Below are 25,760 nucleotides of genomic sequence, written 5' to 3' on the forward strand. Positions count from 1 at the left end.
TTAACAAGCATGTTACCTCTGGAGAGACAAAGCCACAGTTTGAGAACTGGAAAACTAAGCATCTCTGATGGTATCTTCTAGACTGAACACTGAGTCTGAAAAAATTAACCTAAGTAATGTGTACAGAAGCCTGTGGATCCCCATAAGACTGGGTCGTTAACGTATGAACTGTAGGAACTCATTGACAAAACTTTTCTTAAGACGTGTCTATTGTCTCATTCTATAGAATTCGAATTTACAATCCCTATTCCATGAGATACATTATAGCTCAATTACAACTATCTTTAGATAAAAGGGTTTTTGAGGAAAAAAATCCGATTTAAATAACAGAAGTCTGATTTTCTTGATGTATTTTTTAATGTCATTGATTTTTATTCTCCCTGGGAAGCAGTTTAAAACGTGCCCTGGGATGGAGAATTAAGCGGTTCAACAGTCCAGATTGTACCCTGGGGTATGTCTCACACCCACTTTCTCCTGGGACACACATGGCACTCTTGGACTTTCATCATTCTGATCCTGAAAGGGAAGCTGAGCAGGGCAAAGCAGAGAAGAGGAACCAACCAACATCCTCAACTGCTTCAGCTTCAGCTAAATCCTGAACTCCCCCTGAGATTTGAGACTTGAGGTTCTGCTGCCAGCCTTCCCCCCACGCGTCTGTTTCCTTCCCAATGGTCAGGGGTAAAAGTAACTTAAAGGACTTAGCGATATGCCGGAGTCCTGAGCAGGGGGAGGGGCCTCAACCAGAATTGGTGGGATCTTTAAATCCCTGGGCCCTTTACATTGAGAATTAAAGGGCCTGGGACTCTGGCTGCCATAGCAGTGGCTGGGAGGCTCAGGCTCTTTAAAATATGGCGGGAGCTGCGGCAGCGGCTGGGAGCCCCGGGGCTCTGGCAGCAATGTAAAGGGCCAAAGGCTATGCTGCAGTAGCGGCGGCCAGAGCCCCTGGCCCTTTAAATCGCTGCCAGAGTCCTGCTGCCAGAGCCCCAGGGTAGCAGGAGCAGCCGGGAGCCCCAGTATTTGGGTAGTGATTTAAAGGGTCCAGGGCTCCATAAAACAGGAGGCTGAACCTAAAGATGAGGAACCTGGAGTATGAAAGGGGGTTCTGCAGTGAATAAGAAAACAGGAGAGGAAAAGTGGGTACCTGAGAAACTTTAAAGAGAAGAGATCATTAACCTGTGTCAATCTATGGCCCACCGAGGAATAGAAAATACTCTCTTTTAAGGTAAAACCAGTTTGGAATACGGCCTAAGGTGCGACAGGTAGAAAATTTGGTTAAAAACTGCATAAGGTGTGCAGCAGATGGGAATATACCACCGAATGTGGAACCCTTGTGGCACCAAAGACTTACAGGGCCGTGGAGTAGAACACAGGTTGATTATATTAAGACCCAAAGAGGGAATCAGTATTTATTAGTGATAATAGATTCTTTTTGTGGCTGGGTGGAGGCAGTTTCCACCAGGAATCATTCTGCAGAGACCACCCCCAAGAAGTTGTGGAAAGTTCTGTTTATTAGATATGGGACTCCAAAAGTAATTGGTTCAGAGGATGGAGCACATTTTATAGGAAAAGTAATTATAAAAATATTAAAACCTTTAGGAGTAAAGCTACAGTACCTATCCCCTACCATCCTCAATCGTCAGGGGCAGTAGAAAGGATGGATCAGACTATCAAGCAAGCCCTTCGCAAAGTGGTGCATGTCACTGGCAAAGGTTGGGACAATAAATTATCGATGGTGTTGGCAGCCATCCGGAGCAATGATGGATTGGATACTGACTACCAGCCATATCACATTCTCTTTGGAAGTTCTATGAGTTTGTGGAACCCTTTAGTGTGGAACCCTTTATTATATGGAGGAGGAGGAGGAGTCTCTGTTGTCCTGGGCCTTCATCTGCAACTCCAAGGAGCCAGTCTTGGGCAGGAAGCCAGGATCCAAGGGGTGCCATTTCTTCCAATTCTTACACAGTTTTAAAGCCGTCCCGCTGGTGTTATTTCCTTTCTTGCCAATTCTTCATTTTTTTCCAGGGACATGACAAAACTGGTTTTTTATAAACCGTTCTTTTTGACCAATTCTCCCTTCAGTTCTCGCTTTGGTTGCCAAACTGCAAATCATGCACTCATGTCGAAACACACTCCAGCCACATGTTACATGGATATATGGCTTATATACGTACATATCCCAACATTGCCTGCGTCTCCCAAGGGGGCTCAGTGACCCTGTTTCCTTTCTCTGGAATTGAATTATTCCTTCAGCTGGTTGGCTGAGGGCTCTGGCTCTACCCAGGATCCCCCTCACCAACTCCCGGGAGCTCAGAGGTGCGCAGAGCCCCTCCCTGCCTGTGGTGGGGGCCCTATGAGACCAGCCAGCGCCAGGAGCAAAAGTTTGTAGCATGTGAGTGAGCAGGGCCGGGGGAGTGAAACCCGGCAGGGGGGTTGAGCAAGGCTGGGAACAGGCTCTGGAGGCTGGGAAGAGGGGGGTTGGAGCCGAGCTTGGTAGAGCCGGGCATGGGACTTTGTGAAGTGGAGGAGGAGGAACCAGGCTGGGGATGGCTGGGGTGAGCCAGGTTGGGAAGGGAAAAGAGCAAGGGGGGGGGGAGTGTCTTTGTCTGACTCAGTGAGCTAGCAGCCATAGGCGCTGACTCCATGGGTGCTCTAGGGCTGGAAAAATTGGGGAAAAATTGGAGGGTGCTCTGCACCCACGGGCAGCCAAGCTCCCTGCCCCAGCTCACCTCGCCTCCGCCTCCTCCCCAGAGCGCGCCGCATCCCCGCTTCTCTCAGCGCTTGCTGCCGCAAAAGAGCTGTTTTGTGGGGTAAAAGCTCTGGGAGGGAGGGGGAGGAGTGGAACAGTGGCGTGCTCAGGGGAGGAGGTGGGTCCAGGACAGGGATTTGGGGAAGGGGTTGGAAGAGGGGCAGAAAGGGGGTGTAATTGGGGTGGGCACTTCTGCGAAGGGGTTGGAATGGGGTTGGGGTAAGGGGGGGAGTCAAGCACCCTCTGGCGCAGGCAGAAGTCGGGGCCTATGCTAGCAGGGAATGTGCTGGGGCTTCCTGGGGAGCAGGCTGGTGCCCCTTGAGGGAGCAGCTGTTCCGAGCTGCCCCATTGTCCATCTGCACCTCTCCTGCTTCTCTCTCCCACAAGTCTGGCTCCCCCAGCCCAGCCAGGTCCAACTTTTGCACCAGTGCTGGTAGGGTGACCAGATGTCCCAATTGTATAGGGACAGTCCCGCTATTTGGGGCTTTGTCTTATACAGGTGCCTATTACCCCCCATCTCCTCCTGAGGATGCTGCATGTTGCAGGTTGATCGTTAGGACCCAGGAGCGGCCGGGAGGCGGCCCCGGGCAGCGAGCGCTGGGATCCGGCCCGGCCGCAGGAAGTGACTCGCAGCCGCTGCGGTGACTCTGGCTCCCAGGCTCCTGGCGAGATCCCCGAGCCCCGGGGGGCGGCTGGTGCGGGGAGCCCGGAGCCCTGGCTGCAGCCGGGAGAGGGGAATCTCCAGCAGGGCCCTTCCCGCTGCTCCCCCCCAGGAGCCTCTCCCACGGCAGAGCCCCCAGCCCGGCCCGGCCCCTGCCCCGGGGGGCCCCGCTCGGAGGGAAGGTGAGAGAGACCCGCCCCCCCCGGCACCCCCGGGCTGCAGGGGGCGGAGGCTAAAGAGGGGCCGGGGGTGAGGGCAGGCGGGGGAGCGGGGTGGGGGCAGGAGGCGGCTGCGGAGGCTGCGGGGGGCAGGCTGGGATGGGGGCGGGGCGCACTGAAGGGAAGATGGGGCGATGCGGGCGGATTGTGGGGCTGAGGGGAGCGAGGCTGGAATGGGGGAAGATGTGGGGGCACTGCGAGGGAAGGGGGGTGTGGGGAGGCGGGAGGGGGACAGCCCCCCCACCCGTTCCCAGTGTGTGTTATTGTCAGACACCCCCGGGCTGGCGGGGTCTGTGTCTCATGAGTTTTGGGGTCTGCCCGGGGCCCTGGTCTGATTTCTGGGCAGGATTCACATCTCAGCCCCACCGGAGTCACTGCTGCTTTGGGCAGGCAGGGAGTGTGGATGGGCCACTGGGCTCAGCCTCTGCCTGCCTGTCCCTGGGGGCTGCTGCAGGAGTCCAGGGCAGCTCGTTCTTCAGGTGATGCCACCAGAGGGCTCCTGCTGTTCCTCAGGGAGAGGAGTTTACAGGGCAGTGCGGGGAAATCCCCCAAAGTGGCCCCTTTAGTTCTGCTCTTTTTCTAGCATTTGGCTCAGAGATGCTGTTACTGGGAGGGTCTGAAGAGCCTGGGGGAATTGGGGGGTGACATGGACTGAAGCCCCTTCTGTAACCTCTCCCGTGACCTCTCTCGCCCTGACAGGCTGAGGAATCGCGCCCATCTTTCGCTCCAGATAGGCCCGTCTTCCAGGACGCAGGGAAGGGATATGTCTGTCATGGAGCCGGCTTGGGTAGGGGATTTTCAGAGAGCTCCTGGGCAGGGGAGGAAACAGGGTGTGATAAACCTGCTGCTTTTCTGAATGGGCCCATTGGTGATGGGGGAGGGGAGATGGGACATTCCCCCATTTCTCAAACAGGATACACCCCCTTGCACAGGGCTGGGAACATTTTCAAGGCTCCCAGTGCTGGAGTGAGACCGTGCTAGCCTGAGGCTGCTGTGAAATACGCAGGGAAACTGTTGGGATTCCTGTCCCTGTCCCTGATTCAGAACTCTGATTCCCGTATCAGCCTGTGTCTGGCAGGCGTGTGGAAAATGAGAAGACCCTGCCCTGCTCTGTGTGCTGGGGGGACAAGGAGCTCTCACCTTCTCCCACCCCCTGAAGCCTCCTGGCTGCTCCGAGCAGGCTGGGGGCGGGATTCTGCTACTCTGGCCCTCCTAGAGCTTCCATTTCTTTATCCTTCCTCCCACGTGACTAGTGGGATTGTGGCTGGAGCAGCAGGTAATGACTGGGGCCTTTTGTTGTTTCAGATGCCGGTGACCTTCGAGGAGGTGGCTGTGTATTTCACACAGGCACAAGGGGCTCTGCTGGACCCCTCTCAGAGAGCCCTCTACAGGGATGTCATGCAGGAGAACTACGAGACGGTGACCTCGCTGGGTAAGAGATTCCCATCCCCTCAGATACTAGAAGCCGTGGGGTCTGTGTGTCTGAATCTGATCATGTTCTTCCCATGTCAGTTAAATCAGAGGTGAGTGGGTTCCATAATGCACAGCTGCCATGTGAGGGAGACTTGCATCTCCTTGCCCTCTGCAGTGGGACATGGTTGCAAAACCCAATGGACGAACTAAACCATCCCCACCCCTCCAGCTTTCAAAGCGGCATCATTGGCCTGTCTCTGTGTTGTTTTTTGGCTGCATACACAATCCCTTTTCACCTCCCTCCTTGGGACTAGCTCCAGCCCAGGGGAGGGCTCTGGACTCTGCAGGTTTAGAAAGAGGCAGGGTTTTAAGTGCAGAGATGTGTGTGAGTCAGCAAGGCCCCCAGAGCGCACAGATTCTGGGATCGCCCAGTGAGGGTGTAGTAATAATTCAACTCACCTCCCCAGACAAATTCCTCTGCGCAAGGGGGCTCAGTGACCATATTTCCGTCCTCTTGGATTCCACGTTGCTCCAGCAGAGCACAGGGACAGGTTCCGCTCACGGAATGTCCTTTCTGACAAATACTCCACCAATACTCCAGGCACCTTGATCTGGTCTGATTTCACCCTCTGCGCAGGATTTCCCATTCCCAAACCTGATCTGATTGTCCGGCTGGAACAAGGGGAAGAGCCGTGGGTGCCGGATCTCAAGGCCTGCGAGGAAAGAAGGCTTCTGAGATGCCCCCATTCAGGTGAGGACTGACAAAGAACCATCTAGGGAATGAAGGAAAAAGTTGAGAATCCCCAAATATGGTGTGAGTAAGCACCCTCAGTTCTTCCTCATCTCAACCAGGACAGGGCTGCAGTCATCAGATGTAGTTCACGCCATTCCACCCAGCCTCTTACCTGCAGGAGTTTGCGTCCCAGCTTTCCTTCGCTGTGAGTGTTTGGGTGGGATATGGAGACAGAGACCAATTGCTCAGTCTTTGTGTTGGGTTTTCCCTCTGTGCTATTCCTCTTTCTCCCCAGCACAATGACTCCTGTCTGGATTGTGTCTCTCCCAGCAGGTGCTGAGCGAGGGAGTGAGAACATGGAGGGGAATCATCATGAGGAAGATCCCGGGGAAGTGGAACCACAGGGGACCTTTGTGGGAAGAGCTGAAGGGAATTTTTCCCAGTGCTTGGAGCAGGGAGAATCCTGGGGAAACTGGCACAGGTCAGAGAGGCTTCTGGGAAACCACCCAGGGAAGAAAGTGGATGAATCTAGTAATGTTGCAGGAGGAGAGGAGGATCCCAGAGCGCAGCAGACAAATCTCAAAGAAGAGACACCGTGGCAGTACCTTCAGTGTGGGAAAGGGTTCACTGTGAGATCACAGCTTGTGACACATCAGACAATCCATACTGGAGAGAAACCCCTTCAATGCTTGGACCGTGGGGAAAGCTTCAATAAGCTCTCCGATGTTAATAACCACGGGAGAATCCACAGTGGAGAAAAACCCTCTCAATCCATCGAATGCCGGAAATGTGTCATTTCGAAGACGCAAATAATTAGACATGAGTTAAGCCACACACGTGAGAGACCCCACAAGTGCTTGGATTGTGGGAAATGTTTCATACAGAGGTCACACCTTGTTGCACATCAGGCAATCCACACAGGAGTGAGACCCTACAAGTGCTTGGAGTGCGGGAAAAGTTTCATAGAAAGGTCAGGCCTTGTTAGACATCAGGCAGTCCACACACGTGAGAGACCCCACAAGTGCTTGGACTGTGGGAAATGTTTCATACAGAGGTCACACCTTGTTGTACATCAGGCAATCCACACAGGAGAGAGACCCTGCAAGTGCTTGGATTGTGGGAAAAGTTTCATAGAAAGGTCAGGCCTTATTAGACATCAGGCAATCCACACTGGAGAGAAACCCCACAAGTGCTTGGACTGTGGGAAAAGTTTCATACGAAAGTCAGAACTTGCTAATCATCAGGCAATCCACACAGGAGTGAGACCCTACAAGTGCTTGGAGTGTGGGAAAAGTTTCATGATAAAGTCAACCCTTGTTGAACATCAGGCAATCCACACAGGAGAGAGACCCCACAAGTGCTTGGTCTGTTGGAAAAGTTTCCTAAGAAAGTCAAACCTTGTTGAACATCAGATAATCCACACTGGAGAGAGACCCCACAAGTGCTTGGACTGTGGGAAAAGTTTCATACTGAAGTCACACCTAAGTCGTCATCGGGCATTGCACACAGGAGCGAGACCCCACAAGTGCTTGGAGTGTGGAAAAGGTTTCATATGCAGGTCTGACCTCATTAAACATGGAAGAATCCACACAGAATCTAAATCTCTGTGACACATGGTAAGAAAGGGTTAAGCAACTTGTGTGTTATTCACTCAGATTCAACTTTTAGAGAGAGATTTTAAAAGTTTGTCCACCTTAGATAAGCTAGAGTTTGACATGTAAATGTGTATTTTTAAAGACTTGGAAGAAGAGGGCAAGTCGTGTCTGAGTAACCTAATTGCCTTCTATGAGGAGATAAGTGGCTCTGTGGATGAGGGAAAAGCAGTGGATGTGTTATTCCTTGACTTTTGAGCTGTATAAGTAGGGGCATTGCCAGCAGATGGAGGGAGATGATCGTTCCCCTCTATTTGACATTGGTGAGGCCTCCTCTGGAGTATTGTGTCCAGTTTTGGGCCCACACTACAAGAAGGATGTGAAAAAATTGGAAAGAGTCCAGCGGAGGGCACTAAAAATGATTAGGGGGCTGGAGCACATGACTTATGAGGAGCGGCTGAGGGAACGGGGATTGTTTAGTCTATGGAAAAGAAGAAAGGGGTTTGGTCACTCCTCTCAACTACCTAAAAGGGTGTTCCAAAGAGGATGGATCTAGACTGTTTTCAGTGGTACCAGATGACAGAACAAGGAGTAATGATCTCACGTTGCAGTGGGGACAGTTTAGGTTGGATATTAGGAATAACTTTTTCACTAGGATGGTGGTGAAGCACTGGAATGGGTTACGTAGGGAGGTGGTGGAATCTCGTTCCTTAGAGGTTTTTAAGGTCAGGCTTGACAAAGCCGTAGCTAGGATGATTTAGTTGGTGATTGGTCCTGCTTTGAGCAGGGAGTTGGAGTAGATAGCTCCTGAGGTCCCTTCCAACCCTGATATTCTATGTTTCTAAGAGGGGTAACTGTAGTAGTCTATGTTTAGTTATCCAAAGGTTTCCTGTATTCTGTTAAATCAGGGATCAGCTAGGTGCTAAGTGGCCAGTAATTGCTCAGCCAGCCATTAAGAACATAAGAACGGCCGTACCGGGTCAGACCAAAGGTCCATCTAGCCCAGTGTCTGTCTATCGACAGTGGCCAATGCCAGGTGCCCCAGAGGAAGTGAACCTAACAGGCAATGATCAAGTGATCTCTCTCCTGCCATCCATCTCCATCCTCTGATGAACAGAGGCTAGGAACACCATTCTTACCCATTCTGGCTAATAGTCATTTATGGACTTAGCCACCATCAATTTATCCAGTTCCCTTTTAAACATTGTTATAGTCCTAGCCTTCACAACGTCCTCAGGTAAGGAGTTCCACAAGTTGACTTTGTGCTGCGTGAAGAAGAACTTTCTTTCATTTGTTTTAAACCTGCTGCCTATTAATTTCATTTGGTGACTCCTAGTTCTTGTATTATGGGAATAAGTAAATAACTTTTCCTTATCCACTTTCTCAACATCACTCATGATTTTATATACCTCTATCATACCCGCCCTTAGTCTCCTCTTTTCCAAGCTAAAGGGTCCTAGCCTCTTTAATCTTTCCTCGTATGGGACCCTCTCCAAACCCCTAATCATTTTAGTTGCCCTTTTCTGAATATTTTCTAGTGCTAGAATATCTTTTTTGAGGTGATGAGACCACATCTGTACACAGTATTCGAGGTGTGGGCGTACCATGGATTTATATAAGGGCAATAATATAGTCTCAGTCGTAATCTCTATCCCCTTTTTAATGATTCCTAACATCCTGTTTGCTTTTTTGACCGCCTCTGCACACTGCATGGACATTTTCAGAGAACTATCCACAATGACTCCAAGATCTTTTTCCTTACTCGTAGCTAAATTAGCCCCCATGATAATGTATGTATAGTTGGGGTTATTTTTTCCAATGTGCATTACTTTATCTTTATCCACATCAAATTTCATTTGCCATTTTGTTGCCCAATCACTTAGTTTTGTGATATCTTTGTGATGAACTTCCAAATCTGTTTGGTCTTAACTATCTTGAATAGTTTAGTATCATCTGCAAACTTTGCCACCTCACTGTTTACCCCTTTCTCCAGATCATTTATGAATAAATTGAATAGGATTGGTCCTAGGACTGACCCTTGGGGAACACCACTAGTTACCCCTCTCCATTCTGAGAATTTACCATTAATTCCTACCCTTTGTTCCCTGTCTTTTAACCAGTTCTCAGTCCATGAAAGGACCTTCCTTTTTATCCCATGACAGCTTAATTTACGTAAAAGCCTTTGGTAAGGGACCTTGTCAAAGGCTTTCTGGAAATCTAAGTACACTATGTCCATTGGATCCCCCTTGTCCACATGTTTGTTGACTCCTTCAAAGAACTCTAATCGATTAGTAAGACACGATTTACAGAAACCACGTTGACTATTGCTCAATAGTTTGTTTTTCTATGTGTTAGACAATTTTATTTTTAACTGTTGTTTCCACTGATTTGCCCGGTACCGACGTTAGACTTACATTCAGAGCTGTGGAGCCAGGAACAAGAGATCTACAATTCACTGGAAGGACGGCTGGACCCTCAATTAGGCCACAGACTGATTGTCGCCTGTCCCCCAGTGGGGGGGTGAACCTCAAAGAGGAGAGTGGTACAAAAGCACAAGGAAGAATTGCCTCCATTTTCACCTCTCCTCTCCCATCTTTACAGAAGTCAACAAGATGGCTTGAAAGGCAACAGGGGCCTTGCAGTGGGGAGGGCAGGCGAAGACTGGAAGGAAATCCAGCCTGGGTATTCAGAACTGTGAACTGCCTGCAACAGGGGGTGGAAAATCCTGTTTGCTTCACATCTTCTTTAGTTTGGTATAATGTAGGATTTAAATGCATGTTTTAATGTTGTAGTTTTAACCTTTTCTGACCTTTTACATCTTTCTCCCTTGTAATCTCTGAAAAACCCCTTGCTCCAGTTAGTAAAGTGGTTTTAGTGTTTTGTCTGGACCTGTGTGTTTTCATTGAAGTGTTTGGGGGATTTGACTGGAGAGAACAAGGCTGTGGCCTAATCTGACCCCTCTGTGGGGGTGACCCACTAATGAATGAGTTTGTCTAGCCCAGTGACCAGACTGAGCTGTCCAAGATGCACATTCCCGGGGCGCAAGGCTGGGAGTCGAAAACTGGCTGATGTTGCTGTGTCGTTTGTTAAGTTCCTGAGTGTCTGGCAAGTCACACTCAGTACAGTGCAGCCAGGAGTGACTTTGAAGGCTGGTGGCTGTGTGTGAGCAGAGCGTGGAGGGGTTTGTTGTTCACACAGGGAAGCAGCATGGTGGATTTGATTTAAATCACTAGTCAGGAAGACGCGATTAATCATGGTTTTCTACATAAAAATGTATTCTGGATTTTTTTCTTCAACAGCAAACATATAATATTTTCCTGCGGAAAACATAATATTTTAACGCTTCTCACATGTGTCTCCAGACTTCTTCTCCCTGTCCAGATCTATTACACCTCCAACAGTCTTCTATTCATTCAACTTTTTGAAACTTTTCACTTTTTGAGAGAGGTAAGGGATTAACTCTGTGTACCCACATTTGCAAAGGGACAATATAGGTGAGGTCTATTATTTCTCGCCTCCATATATTAATTTATTTTAAAACATTTTTGCTGTTAACAAGCATGTTACCTCTGGAGACACAAAGCCACAGTTTGAGAACTGGAATACTAAGCATCTCTGATGATGTCAAGTATCAGAGGGTTAGCCGTGTTAGTCTGGATCTGTAAAAGCAGGAAAGAATCCTGTGGCACCTTATAGACTAACAGACGTTTTAGAGCATGAGCTTTCGTGGGTGAATCGCCACTTTCTCCGATGGTATCTTCTAGACTGAGCACTGAGTCCCATTGTGTAGCTAGAAAGATTAACCTAAGTAATCTGTACAGAAGCCTGTGGATCTCCATAAGACTGGGTCGTTAACTTATGAACTTTAAGAACTCATTGACAAAACTTTTCTTAAACAAGACGTGTGTATTGTCTCATACTATAGAATTAGAATTTACAATCCCTATTCCATGATGAGCTATCTTTAAGATACATTATAGCTCAATTACAACTATCTTTAGATAAAAGGGTTTTTGTGGAAAAATAATCCAATTTAAATAACAGAAATCTGATTTTCTTGATTTTTTTTTTTATGTCATTCATTTTTATTCACTCTGGGAAGCAGTGTAAAACATGCCTTGAGATGGAGAATTAAGCAGTTCAACAGTCCAGTGCTCAACCCCCCTGGCCCAACCCCAATTCCACCACTGCCCCCCCACCACATCCCCATTCCAACACCTGTCCCAAAGTCCCTGCCCCAACTCCACCCCCTCCCTGCCCCTATTGGACTCCTTCCCCAAATCCATGCCCCAGCCCCACCTCTTCCCCCCTCCCTCCCAGCACTTGTTGCCATGAAACAGCTGTTTTGCAGCAGCACGTGCTGGGAGCTGGGCGGAGAAGCGGAGCCGCAGGATGCTCAGAGGAGGAGGCAATAGTGGAGCAGAGGTGGAGGTGAGCTGGGGTCAGGGAGTGGGCCGGGGAGCTGCCAGTGGGTGCAGAGCACCCACCAATTTTTCCCCATAAGTGCCCCAGCCCCAGAGCACCCACGGAGTCAGTGCCTATGGTTGTACCTGGAGCAGAAAAGCAGCAATCGGGGATGCAGAGTGCAAGGGAGGGAGCGACCTGTTAGCTGGGGAAGAAGATGGATTCACTCTTAAGAAGGCTGGAGTAGCTGAACACTTTTATTTAGGGGAAAGGGACATGGTTTGTTTTATTTTCTTTAGGATCCAAGTATCTGCAGCTCTGTCTCTCCAGCTGGAAACAGTTTGAACGAGGTAGAGTCCTAAACAGTGTAGAGTCGAGTGCAGGGTGACCAGACGTCCTGATTTTATCAGCACTGTCCCGATATGTACTTGTTTGTCCCACGTCCCAACTGAACATCAGTCAGGATGCGAATTGTCCCGATATTTTGCTCTTGCACACCCCCCCTGCCCCGGCCCCGCCCTGGCACCACCCCTCCCTCTCCCATTGGATCCCTCCCCAAATTCCCGCCCTTGCCCCGCCCCCAGCCCTGCCCCCTCACTGCCCCATTGGATCCCTCCTCAAATCCCTGCCATGGCCCTGCCTCTTCCCCAAGGATGCCACATTCCTCCCCCTCCTCACCCCTCCCTCCCAGGCTTGCACTAATCAGCTGTCTGGCAGCGCAAGCACTGGAGGGAAGGGGGAGAAGCAGGATGTGGCAGCCAGCTCAGGGGAGGTGGTGGCGCAGCGGAGGGGAGCTGGTGCAGGGAAGTGGGGGGTGGAGCTGCCGGTGGGTGCTCAGCCGGTGAGTGCTATGCTCCGGCGGCACTTTTGCTTTAGTTTTTTCCTCTGCCGCCAGCTCTTGGGGTTTTTTTAAGCTCTGCCAGCACCCCCCCACCCTGCCCGCGTCCCAGTATTTCACGTCTCTCATCCGGTCACCCTAGTCAATTGGGATTTTAAAGGGCCCTTCAAGAATGCAGCACATGCTGCCTCACCTATGGGAAAGACCTTTAAAAACTGCCTTAAATCATCCTAACCAAGAGCCACTCTTCAAATGCGGCTTGGCTGGCACTGTTGAAAGCAAGTGCCGAGTTATCCCCAGTACAGCCCCACAGAGCCGTGTGTGGCAACCAGGTATGGGATTGTCTATGCTGCCACGTTGTCGACAAAGCTTTTGTCTTTCCCGGGTACTTAAAAAAGCTCCCCCATCCGAAAGACAAAAGTTTTGCCGCAGCAAGTGGCAGTGTGAACACAGCTTTGCTGGCAGCGCGAACGCCGCTTGTGGGGCTGGAAGTATTTTGCTGACAAAGAGCATTTACACACGCCGGCTTTTAGCGATGAGGCTGTATGGACACGGCCTCGTCGCTAAAACTCGGCGTGGTGTAGACAAGCCCTGTGTGAATCAGGGCAGAAAAAAAGGCTGGTGCCTGAACAGAATTCCTGTTCTTACTACACTGCGCACTCCAAGCACTGCTGGGCTGTTCAGGCCGAGAGGGAAATGTTCCATTCTAGGGAGGATGAAAGGCCATTTGGGAGGTGATGGCCCAGAGCCCTGTCAGGCAAGGGCCTGGTGGGGGCTGGACTCAGCCATTGGTATCAGCTATTTTGGGTCCTGGCTGACATGCCAGCCACCATGTGAAACGCTTCCCTGTGGCCTTCTGACATGCACACCGAGGTATGTCACTGCCAAGTCCCTCTCCTAGGAGGGGAGGGGAGGGGGAAGGCTGCAGGGTGATCTCCCACCTCCGTGCAGCCAGGGGCCAATGCTTCCCACTGCCATGCTGGAGCCTTCACATGTATGTACTGACCAGGGCCATCCACAAAGTAGGCAGCTATGTAGGGCACCAGGAGGTTTGGGGCACCATATTTCCTGGTGCCCTGCGCAGCTGCATGCTGCTCCAGCCCCTGCTCTGCCTCTTCCCCAGGACCTCTGTCCCTGCTCTGCCCCAGCCCTGCCCTCACTTCACCCCTTCCCCAAAGCCCCTGCCCTGGCTTTGCCCCACCCTGCCTCTTCCTGCCCCTGCTCCACCCCAGCCCCGCCCCTGAGGACTCTGCAGCAGGGTCTGGCCTACACTCACCGGTGGCAAGAAGTACAGAGACCTGGCCCCAGCCGTGCCCCCAGTGAGTGCTGGGGGGTGGTTCCTCCCTGTCTCCCAAGCCAACGCCCCTGTGGAGGCCTGGGGCTTCCCCCCGCCATGGAGGTCTTTCCCCCACCCCAGGGGGGTTGTGTAGGGACCCAGAATAGCTAGGGACGGCCCTGGTATTGACAAATAAAATGGACAGAATTTTAAGATATTGTGCACAGAATTTTTAATTTTTTGGTGCTGAAAGCCCTTGGGAATATGGCAGGCTGGACAGTTGTGGGGTGGGGGCTGTGAGGGGGTGCTGGGCAGTGTGGGGAGTCTGTGGGTGGGAGGCCCCGGGGCATGGGGGTTGCTGGGCATAAGGGGGTGGGGGGACCTCGGCAGGACAGCGGTGTGGCAGGCACAGAGGCAGCACAGGGCTGGGACAGGGGGCACAGGTGGGAGGGAAGTGAAGGAGTTAAGGTGAAGGTGGCACTGTGGAGAGGTTGGGGTGAAGGTGGCAAAATGTAGGGGTTGGGGCATAGTGTAGGAGTTAGGGTGCAGAAGGGGGCGAGGATTAGTGGCAAAGGGGGTGCAGGATGGGGAGCCGGCAGGGGCTAGGAGAAAAGGCCCTGAGGCCGGCCCTGCCCCCTGGTGGATATGAGGGTGGGTTTCTGCTGTCACCCTTCCCCTCCCCCCTTATTTCCTCTCTTTCTCCTTTTGCTTCTCTCTCCCAGGAGTCTGGCTCAGCCAGCCCAACCAGCTCCAAATTTTGCGCCAGTGCAGGTAGGGTGACCAGATGTCCCAATTGAATAGGGACAGTCCCGCTATTTGGGGCTTTGTCTCATATAGGTGCCTATTACCCCCCATCCCCGCCTGATTTTTCACACTCGCTGTCTGGTCACCCAGTGCTGGTAACATGCGCCCAGAGATGCTGCATTGAGCTGGGTTGATCGCTAGGACCCAGGAGCAGCCGGGAGGCGGCTCCGGGCAGCGAGCGCTGGGATCCGGCCCGGCAGCAGGAAGCGACTCGCAGCCGCTGCGGTGACTCTGGCTCCCAGGCTCCTGGCGAGATCCCCGAGCCCCGGGGGGCGGCTGGTGCTGGGAGCCCGGAGCCCTGGCTGCAGCCGGGAGAGGAATCTCAGCAGGGCCCTTCCCGCTGCTCCCCCCCCAGGAGCCTCTCCCGGGCAGAGCCCCCAGCCCGGCCCGGCCCCTGCCCCGGGGGGCCCCGCTCGGAGGGAAGGTGAGAGAGACCCGCCCCCCACCCCCGGCACCCCCGGGCTGCAGGGGGAGGTTTGGCCCCAGGCTGCTCCCCGCGGAGCTGGCTGCGAGTCCCGCCCGGGGCCCGGGAAAGCTGCCGCCAGCCCCGGTGGGTGCGGGGCGGGGGGAGCCCGGCTGGGCCGTGCTGGGGGCTGGGACAGCGGCATGTGGAGGGGACTGAGGGTGGAGAACTGGGGCACAGGCCCCGCCAGGCAGGGCTGAGAGGGAAACCCAGGACTAGGGAGGGGCAGAGGGGATAAAAGTTCCCCCGGATGGGCGGAGCCAGCTGCAGCGGTTGCAGAAATGGGGGTAGGGGGGCATTGGAGCTTTTCCTCCCGCCTTTCCTAGGCTTTTAGTTCCCATTTCCCAGGGCCGTGTCCTTAAAGGCCCAGTGCATCGCAGTGCTCAGACAGGGCCACTCTCCTCCTGTATAAGATGTTACTGAGCTGCTAAAGGAGACTTGATCCAGTGAAATGAACTGAACAGCAGTTTTCGTAGAAAGGATGAGATACACCCATTCAGAACCCAAAACAAAGCTTCAAAGTGAATTTCTACTTCGCAGTCCTTGATACTGCTATTCACCTGGTTGACAAAAGGTTTCAACAGATGCAGCAGCTAGAGTCTGTATTTGGATTGCTTTGTGTTATCTACAGCTTGGGAAAGGAAACAGCAAAACAGATAAGAGAATTTTATATAAATCTGGGGTCGGCATTGACTCATGAAAATTCAAAAGACGTTGATGCTACAGATTTGTGTAGGGAGCTTCAGACTTTTTCATGTCGACTTAAGAAACATTCCACTCCTGAAGAAGTACTGAAGTTTGTTTGTGAAAATAAACTCACAGACAGTTTTCCAAACATTTTTATAACTCTACGCATTCTTTTAATTTTGCCAGTTTCGGTCGCTAGTGGGGAACATAGCTTCTCAAAGTTAAAATTGATAAAAACTTATCTGCTTTAAAAATGGTGCAAGAGAGATTTGTCGATAGAGCATGAAATAGCTGGAAAACTGGATCTAAGGGAATGTCTAAACTAAATATCGAGCTATTCGGGGTTGATTTATCGTGTCTAGTCTAGACACGTTAAATCAATCCCTGATTGCTCTGCCATCGATCCTGGTGGAAGCAGAGTCGATGGGGGAGCAGCGGCAGTTGACCCCATGCCATGAAGATGCTGCGGTAAGTTGATCCAGGTCTTCACTTAGCTGAAGTTACATACCTTATTTTGAGTCTCCCCCGTCCCCCGCCGTAGACCAAGGCTAAAAGAACTAGTGTCTGAATTTTCAAAACTTAAAGCAAGAAAAGTCATGTTTTATGAGCACAAAGTGTTTTTTTTATTCAGTGTTTTGTTAAATACAGGTTAAAGTTCATTGAAGAGTTTTCTTATTTCTTTCTCTATTGGATGTGGTGGTAAAGGCAGTTAAAGGCGTTTAGCGTAATGGATGATTTTGGATTTGTACTAATAAAAATTATAATTAACATTTTTCTTTGAAATTGGACTGAAATATCATCTAGCTCTCATGTACAAATCTATTCTGAAAATTTCATGTCTCTATTTTATCTGATCTCAGAAACATGAGTTGGACAGTAGTGTGGACGGACAAACCGAATAATTATGCCTCTGTTTAAAAGAAAATGTGTAAAAAATGATAAAAGGGGCAAAATGTTTCCTAGTTTACGGAACTCCTCAGCCTATATCTGCCCTTGGGGTTTGGGGCTGGGGGCGCCGATTGCATGGTTCGCCTTTGGCACCTGGTGTAGGGCCGCCCCTGCGTTCTGATGTACGACAGGGGTAACCGACATTGCTGTCTGTCTAAGTCACATTTCCTTGGCAGAGCCTAGTTACAAGAGAACTATCCACAGGCAGCCCCCTCCCTTCCCGCGCACACACACCCACTGCTCCCAGCTTATGCTGGATTTTTTAAAACAGAGACTAACTCATGATTGTTGGGGCTCTGATTCCTGAATGTTCAGGGCTGGCCTAGGTCTTGGTCTGATTTCCAGGCAGGTTTTAGATCTCAGCCACATCGGAGTCAGACCGGAGTCACTGCTGGCTCTGGCCAGGGGAGAGTGCAGATGGGCCAATGGGATCAGCCTCTGCCTGCCTGTCCCTTGGAGCTGCCGGGGGAGTCCAGGGCAGCTCATTCTTCAGGTGTTGCCACCAGAGGGCTCGGGCTATTGCTAAGAGGGAGGGGTTTACACTGCAAATTGGGGCAATCCCTCAGAATGGCCCCTTTGATTCTGCTCTTTTTCTAGCATTTGGCTCAGAGATGCTGTTACTGGGAGCGTCTAAAGAGCTTGGGGGGAACCGGGGTGTGACATGGACTGAAGCCCCGTCTGTAATCTCCCCCATTGCCCCTCTCACCCCGAAACGCTGAGGAATCAGGTCCACATTTCGCTCCAGATCAGCCCATTTTCCAGGAGACAGGGAAGGGAAATGGCTGTGATGGAGCCAGCTGAGGTAGGGGATTTTCAGGGAGCTGCTGGGTAGGGAGAGGAAGGGAGGAGTCAGGGTGTGAGAAACCTACTGATTTTCTGAGTAGGACCATTGGTGATGGGGAGGGAGAGACATTTGCCCATTTCAAAAACAGGACACAACCCCACTGCACAGGGATGGACCCTGAGCCCAGTAGCCAGAGGCTGCTGTGAAATACGCAGAGAAGATGTTGGGATTCCTGTCCCTGTCCCTGGCTCAGAGCTCTGCTTCCCGTATCAGCCTGTGGCTGGCAGGTGTGTGAGAAATGGGAAGACCCTGCCCTGCTCCGTGTGCTGGGGGGACAAGGAGCTCTCACCTTCTCCCACCCCCTGAAGCCCCCTGGCTGATCTGAACAGTAGGGGTCAGATTCTGCTACTCTGACCCTCCCAGAGCTTCGAGTTTTTATTTCCTTTCCTTGTGACTAGTGGGATTGTGGCTGGGGCAGCAGGTGCTGAGTGGGGGACTCTTGTTGTTTCAGATGCCGGTGACCTTCGAGGAGGTGGCTGTGTATTTCACCCAGGGGCAGGGGGCTCTGCTGGACCCCGCTCAGAGAGCCCTCTACAGGGATGTCATGCAGGAGAACTACGAGACGGTGACCTCACTGGGTAAGGGATTCCCGTCTCCTCGGTTATTAGAAGCTGTTGAGTTTGTATGTATGAATATGGTCAGGTTCTTCCCTGATCAGTTAGATCCGAGGGGAATGTTTTGCATAATGCACAGCTGCCGTGTGAGAGAGACTTGCATCTCCGTGCCCTCCCCAGTGTGACATGGTGTCAAAACTTAATGGCCATGCTAGCTCATCCCCACCCCTCCAGCTTTCAAAGGGGCAGAATTCATTCATTGTCCTTTCTCTATTGATTCCCATAGACACCAAATCCTTATTTACCTCCCTTCTTGGGAAGGCTTAGAAATAGGCAGAGGTTTCACGTGAGAGCTGTGTGTGAGTCAACAAGGCCCCTAGACTGCGCAGATCCTGGGAACTCTTAGTGAGAGTGTAAAAATTCCCCTCACCTCCCCAGAGGTCTGCCTCTCCCAAGAGGGCTCAGTGACCACGTTCCTGTCCTCTTGGGTTCCATGTTCCTCAGCAGAGCACAGGGACAGGTTCCGCTCACAGAATGTCCCTTGTGACAGATGCGCTCCCAATCCTCCATGCACCCTGATCTGGTCTGATTTCACCCGCTGCGCAGGATTCCCCATTCCCAAACCTGAGCTGATCTCCCGCCTGGAACGAGGGGAAGAGCCGTGGGTCCTGGATCTCCAGGCCTGCGAGGAAAGAGAGCGCCTGAGAGGCAACCGCACAGGTGAGGACTGAATCAGAAATCATCTGGGGAATGAAGAAAAAGTTGAGAATCCTAAAAATGTGGTGTGCGTAAGGGCCCTCAGTTCTTCCTCCTCTTACCCAGGGCAGTGCAGTAGTGAGCAGATATTGCTCATCGCTTTCCACCCGTCCTGTTAGCTGCAGGAGTTTTCCTCCTGTCTCTCCTTCCCTGTGAGTGTTTGTGTGGAATGTGGAAGCAGAATCCAATTACTGATTCTTCCCAAATTTAGTGAGCTGGGTTTTCCCTCGGTGCTATTCCTCTTTCTCTGCAGCACAATGACTCCTGTCTGGATTGTCTCTCTCCCAGCAGGTGATGAGGCAATGAGTGAGAAGGAGGAAGGGAATCATCATGAGGAAGTCCCTGGGAAAGTGGAACCACAGGGGACACATGTGGGAAGAGCTGAAGGGAATTTTCCCCAGTGCTTCAAACACGAAGAAGCCTGGGGAAATTGGCACAGGTCAGAGAGGCTGCAGGGAAACCACCCAAGGAAGAAAGTGGATGAATCTATTAAATGTGGAGGAGGAGAAAAGGATCCCACAACCCATCAGACAAATTCCAAGGAAGACAAACGCTATGAATGCCTCGGTTATGGGGAAGGATTCATTCTGAGATCACAGCTTGTTACACATCAGACAATCCATACTGGAGAGAAACCCCTTCAATGCTTGGACTGTGGGGAAAGCTTCAATAATCGCTCAGCCCTGAGTAATCATGGGAGAAGCCACAGAAGAGAGAAACCTTCTCAATGCCTCGAGTGCGGGAAATGTTTCATTTGGAAGTCAGAACTAATTAGACATCGGCTAAGCCACACAGGAGAGAGACCCCATAAGTGCTTAGACTGTGGGAAAAGTTTCAACTGGAAATCAGTCCTTGTTAATCATCAGGTAATCCACACAGGAGAGAGAACACATAAGTGCTTGGATTGTGGGAAAAGTTTCAGTCGGAGGTCAGTTCTTGTTAATCATCAGAGAATCCACACAGGGGAGAGACCCCACAAGTGCATGGACTGTGGGATAAGTTTCACATGGAGGTCAGACCTTGTTAGACATCGGGCAATCCACACAGGAGAGAGACCCCATAGGTGTTTAGACTGTGGGAAAAGTTTCACACAGAAGTCAGTCCTTGTTAGACATCAGTCAATCCACACAAGGGAGAAACCCCACAAGTGCTTGGACCATGGGGAAATTTTGCACGGAGATCACACCTCATTAAACATGAGAGAATTGACACAGGATCTAAACTTCTCTGACACAGAGACGGAAGGTGTTAAGGAATTTGCATGTAATTGACCTAGATTCAACCTTTAGAGACACGTTAGAAAAGTGTGTCCTCGTTAGATAAACTAGAGCTTTGAAAGGTAACCATGTATTGTTAAAGACATGGAAGAAGATGGTAACTGTAGTAGTCTCTGTTTAGCTGTATCTTGTTAGAGGTTAACAATGGAAATAAACAGTTCCTGTCTAGGGCTGTATTCTGTGACTTGAGAGATCAAAAAGGAATATTAACATTTAGACAAAACTTGGCAGTAATAATGTCATTGTTTGTCTCCTGAAAGTTTGTGGTAAACTCTCTAGGTATGTCTACGCTACGGGATTATTCCGATTTTACAGAAACCAGTTTTTTAAAACAGATTGTATAAAGTCGAGTGCACGCAGCGTCGATTTCTGGAGCATTACACTATGGGTAGCTATCCCATAGCTATCCCATAGTTCCTGCAGTCTCCCCCACCCATTGGAATTCTGGGTTGAGATCCCAATGCATGATGGGGCAAAAACAGTGTTGTGGGTGATTCTGGGTAAATGTCGTCACTCAATCCTCCCTCCGTGAAAGCAATGACAGACAATCATTTTGCCCCCTTTTTTCCTTGGATTGCCCTGGCAGACGCCATAGCATGGCAACCATGGAGCCCGTTTAGCCTTTTTTCACTCTCACCATATGTGTACTGGATGCTGCTGACAAATGCGGTACTGCAGTGGTACACAGCAGCATTCATTTGCCTTTGCAAGGTAGCAGAGATGGTAATCAGTCCTATTGCACCATCTGCTACAGTCATGGGTGCTCCTGGCTGGCCTCGCTGAGGTCGGCTGGGGGCGCATGGACAAAAATGGGAATGACTCCCCAGGTCATTCCTTTCTTATTGTTTGTCTAAAAATAGAGTCAGTCCTGCCCTAGAATATGGGGCAAGCCTACCAGAGAGCACAGCCACTCTGGGTCAGAGCCCCAGACATCCTGCAGATATGATGAATTGCATGCCATTCTAGGGGGTGCCCCTGCAACAATCCCACACACCTCTTGGGCTACCATGGCAGTTATCCCCCGATTTGTGTGATGAAGTAATAAAGAATGCATGAATAAGAAACACTGACTTTTTAGTGAGATAAAATGAGGGGGAGGAGCCTCCAGCTGCTATGATAGTATAGGCAGGACAGAATCTCCATTACTCATTAAAGGGTGGGGGAAGAGAGGAGCGCAGCCTCCTGCTGCTATGGTATTCCAGCCAGGACTGAATCTCCAGGAGACAAAACTTAAAGAAGGGAATGGCTGGGAGTCATTCCCATTTTTGCCCAGGTGCCCCCAGCTGACCTCAACGAGGCCAGCCAGGAGCACTCACGGGATGATGACGACGGTTATCGGTCCTAGTGTACCATCTGCCATCGGGGAGAGGATGCTGCTGTTTAGCGCTGCAGCACCCCGTCTACCAGCAGCATCCAGTAGACATACGGTGACATTGAAAAGAGGTGAGAAATGATTTTTTTCCCTTTTCTTTCACGGGGTGGGGAGGGGAGGAATAGACGACATAGACCCTGAACCACTGGCAACAATGTTTTTGACCCTTCAGGCATTGGGAGCTCAGCCAAATGCTTTTTGGAGACTGCGGGAACTGTGGGAGAGCTCGAGTCCTCAGTCCCTGCTCCCTCCCTCCATGAGCATCCATTTGATTCTTTGGCTTTCTGTTACGCTTGTCTCGCAGCACTGTGCTGAGTCCCTGCTGTGGCCTCTGTCTATCATAGCCTGGAGATTTTTTAAATGCTTTGGCATTTTGTCTTCTGGAACAGAGCTCTGATAGAACAGATTTGTCTCCCCATACAGCGATCAGATCGAGTATCTCACTTTCCAGTAGTTCAGTATCTCAAGACGAATAAGATTTTTAGTAAGCCCCATCATGTTTAGCTGGGTTGCTGTAAGGGAGCTGTGCTTTGGCCTCTGTGTAGCCAGTAAGAAGCTGTTTGGCTGCTGGCTTGGAGAATCTAAGGCTATATCTACACTGCAAAATTAGGTCGATTTCATAGAAGTTGATTTTTTGGAAGCCATTTGATACAGTCAATTGTGTGTGTCCCCACTAAGTGCTTGATATCGGGGGGACTGGGTGCTGGGTTATCGAGTGTTTGGGGATCATAGGATAAGCACATTCAGACAGTGCCACTGAGACGGACTGATTCCACAGGACCTTTTGGGGAAGGCCTGGAGAGCTCACCTCTACCTCCGCAGCATCAGCCTCTGAAGTTCTGGCTACACTAGGAGGTGTGGTGGGGATTTGCCAGCAGATCTCTGTGATCCTCCACCAGATTTCCTAGTGTAAACTCACTCTGAGCATCTTGTGTGCTCTGACCAGTGTTCCCTCATCTTTTACATCCATGTGCGGAATGAATTTGGTTCTATGCACCAGTATGTGACACATCATCTCCATATTGGTGCACAGAACATAATTCATGTGGTGGGGGTGGGGCCGAGGGGGTTCAGCGTGTGGGAGGGGGCTCAGGGCTGGGGGGCTGGGGCAGGCGTGGGCTCTGGGATGGGGCTGAGGATGAGGGAATTGGGGTTTTGGGAGGGGGCTCAGGGCTGGGCAGAGGGTTGGGTGCAGGGGGTGAAGACTCTGGCTAGGTGTGTCGCTGTGGGATGGGGATGCAGATGAGGAGTTTGGGGTGCAGACTGCAGTGGGGAGAGGACACCCCCAGCCCTCTCTCACCGCAGCAGCTCGGGGCCAGGTGAGAGGCACCTCTCCCCAGCCGTGGCAGCTTCTGTAGTCCGGGGCTGGGGTGCGGGAGGGGTTCCTCTCCCCAGCAGCTCTGGTGGACCTGGGCTGGGGTGAGGGAGGGGCTCCTCTCCCTGCTTGCCTGCCTTCATGGCCCTCGCTAGCCAGCCGGTCACGCCCTCCCCATGTCCCTCCGTGTCCTGCGTTGGGATGACAGAGTTTCTTTGCTCCACTCTCCCCACACTGCATCCCTCTTGTGATAACCTCTGCATCCCATGTTCACCTCTTGTGTATGATTATGATATAGTGTGTGCAAAGTGTGCCTGGTGAGGGATCATTGGAAAACTCATGATCTGCTGAATATTGTGCCCTTGAAATGCCTGTGACATCAGTGCATGTAGAATGGTGAGTTTTTAATGTATGTTTGTTGCTAGGCTGACCACATTCCAGGTGCCTCAAAAGAGGACACTGATGGGGGGTGGGAGCTGGCGGGGGGTTGTTGAGTGAGGGGTGCTGGAGGGGGTGCTGAAGCTGGTACTCATGAGGTGAGGGCAGTGTTGGCCGCTGTCAGAGTGGCAGGGCAGTGGCAACAGCTGTCAGTCAGCGCCGACCTCAGGGGGACCTCCCCCAGGCTGGGAGCCTGGGCCTGGGTGGGCGGGATCTGGCAGCAATCAATCAGCTGTGGATGAAGGACAATTGGCTAGTTGGGAAGGTGACTAATCAGGGCTGTTTCTGAGCTTCAGTGCTTGTGCTCTCGAAACACCCCTGGACATTTGCTGTTATGGCAAAACCCGCTCAGCAGGTTCAAAGAAGAGGATCTGTCCATAGAAACCCAGACATAGGTCAAAGTTTTTGTTACTGAAATATGTCATAGTTCTGGGGATTGTTCCACTCAAACTCCTCAGAGATGACAAAGGACTGACTGTGGGTGTTAGAAAACTCTTATCTGGCCGTCCATCACGAACAGGAAGAAAGGGGGTAAACAAAGAAATGTATAATTCACCTGATGGATGCTTTGGAGCTCACACACCCCATAAAGTTGCCTGGCCCTATGACTGTTGGCCCCTTACTGAAACTTAGTGGGAGGGTTTGGTTGGCCTCTCCCAGTACCAAAAGAGAGGAAGGGCCAATGAGAAATGAAAACCCTGCGACTAGTCCTCAGGGCAAATGGAGAGAGGCCAAGGCTCTAGATCAACCTCGTTGACAGGGCAGGCAGGCCAATGAGGGAGTCAGGAGCTCGTTCTCTGTGTGAACTGGAGCTGCCTGCCAGAAAAGGGCAGAGCTAAGGGGAGAGGAGCAGCCGGAACTGGGCTGGAGGCGGAGCAGCAGAAGCAGTGAGGCAGAGGGCAGCTGAGTCTGGAGCGGGGTGTGGTGAGTAGCCGGGGAGAGCGAGGGGGGACTCTGGGCAGCGTGGGATGACATGTTGTCCTTTCCCCTTTCCCATTTTTCCTTATTTTTTTTTATTACTTGCTGTTTAATAAATCGTATTTGTTCTGAACTCTATGTAACGGTGAGTGGTGACATCAGGGATGTGTCCGGAGTGAGGAGAGCACCCCAGAGTGGGGATACGACACCCTAGCCTCTGTCCTGCATCATCACAACAAAATTAGGGGTGAAGCCCCCTCAGGAATCTTGGGCCCAGCCCTGTTTGGGTTTCAGACACCAGCGTGGAAGGGTAGTCCTTGAGGTTAGGCAGGTCTCCGGGTAAAGGGAGTGGGAGCGAGGACTCAGCCCCTTTTGCTATTCGATTCTATCAAGGTGGTGAATAAGCCGGAAAAATTCCCCACGCTAGTAGGGGACTTACCTCTGTGCATATTTATTGGCTTCTCCTAAAGTTAGTTAGGATTATAGGGGAAAGTGTCAGAGCAGCCACCAGTGAGAGTTTCTGGCCACACTCTGAGATCATCAAATTTGTTCGTGAGACCCCCTGGGCTAGATGCGCATGACGGGCCCTTCAGACCTTAGCGCCTGGGAGTGGAACAGGAGCCGGACCCAGAGATGCTGCAGAGGGATCCACTGAGCGCTAGGACCCAGGAGCGGCCGGGAGGCGGCTCCGGGCAGCGAGCGCTGGGCTCCGGCCCGGCCGCAGGAAGCGACTCGCAGCCGCTGCGGTGACTCTGGCTCCCAGGCTCCTGGCGAGATCCCCGAGCCCCGGGGGGCGGCTGGTGCTGGGAGCCCGGAGCCCTGGCTGCAGCCGGGAGAGGGGAATCTCCAGCAGGGCCCTTCCCGCTGCTCCCCCCCAGGAGCCTCTCCCAGGGCAGAGCCCCCAGCCCGGCCCGGCCCCTGCCCCGGGGGGCCCCGCTCGGAGGGAAGGTGAGAGAGACCCGCCCCCCCCGGCACCCCCGGGCTGCAGGGGGCGGAGGCTAAAGAGGTGCAGGGGGTGGGGGCAGGCGGGGGAGCGGGGTGGGAGCAGGAGGCGGGTGCGGGGCTGCGGGGGGCAGGCTGGGATGGGGCGGGGGACACTGAAGGGAAGATGGGGAGAATCGGGGGGATTGTGGGGCTGAGGGGAGTGAGGCTGGAATGGGGAAAGATGTGGGGGCGGGGCACTGCGAGGGAAGGGGGGTGTGGGGAGGGGGACAGAGGCAAATACCCAGCCCCAGAGACCCCCCTCCCCGCTCCCAGTGTGTGTTATTGTCAGACACCCCCGTGCTGGCGGGGTCTGTGTCTCATGAGTTTTGGGGTCTGCCCGGGGCCCTGGTCTGATTTCTGGGCAGGATTCACATCTCAGCCCCTCCGGAGTCGCTGCTGCTTTGGGCAGGCAGGGAGTGTGGATGGGCCACTGGGCTCAGCCTCTGCCTGCCTGTCCCTGGGGGCTGCTGCAGGAGTCCAGGGCAGCTCGTTCTTCAGGTGATGCCACCAGAGGGCTCC

General features: G+C 52.0%; 2 protein-coding genes across 4 annotated transcripts in view; one reads left to right on the forward strand and one right to left on the reverse strand.

Annotated features, from left to right (window-relative positions):
- Nucleotides 1-25,760, reverse strand: part of LOC120382873 (zinc finger protein 501-like) — a 106,577-nt gene that overhangs the window by 52,900 nt on the left and 27,917 nt on the right. The window lies entirely within an intron of this gene.
- On the forward strand, nucleotides 4,916-10,249 carry LOC120382877 (zinc finger protein OZF-like). Of its 3 annotated transcripts, XM_039500325.1 has the most exons (5): nucleotides 4,998-5,057; nucleotides 5,676-5,789; nucleotides 5,891-5,976; nucleotides 6,102-7,387; nucleotides 9,772-10,249. In XM_039500325.1, the coding sequence occupies exons 2-4, from the start codon at nucleotides 5,776-5,778 to the stop codon at nucleotides 7,379-7,381; spliced, it is 1,380 nt and encodes a 459-aa protein (XP_039356259.1). In that variant the 5' UTR covers nucleotides 4,998-5,057; nucleotides 5,676-5,775; the 3' UTR covers nucleotides 7,382-7,387; nucleotides 9,772-10,249. The 3 variants fall into 3 exon arrangements, with proteins under 3 accessions (XP_039356256.1, XP_039356257.1, XP_039356259.1); XM_039500322.1 differs by lacking the exon at nucleotides 5,891-5,976 and having other exon boundaries at nucleotides 4,916-5,057; XM_039500323.1 differs by lacking the exon at nucleotides 5,891-5,976 and having other exon boundaries at nucleotides 4,916-5,057; nucleotides 6,105-7,387.

This window comes from Mauremys reevesii, linkage group 15 (genome assembly GCF_016161935.1).
Source record: "Mauremys reevesii isolate NIE-2019 linkage group 15, ASM1616193v1, whole genome shotgun sequence".
Classification (NCBI taxonomy): domain Eukaryota; kingdom Metazoa; phylum Chordata; order Testudines; family Geoemydidae; genus Mauremys; species Mauremys reevesii.

Bases quoted from the DNA above. Each gene is read 5' to 3' on its own strand.
- LOC120382877 (XM_039500322.1), top strand. From the start codon at position 4,931: ATGCCGGTGACCTTCGAGGAGGTGGCTGTGTATTTCACACAGGCACAA. The intron at 5,058-5,675 runs GTAAGAGATTCC...CCCTCTGCGCAG, and splicing joins CGAGACGGTGACCTCGCTGG to GATTTCCCATTCCCAAACCT. The intron at 5,790-6,101 runs GTGAGGACTGAC...TGTCTCTCCCAG, and splicing joins TCTGAGATGCCCCCATTCAG to CAGGTGCTGAGCGAGGGAGT.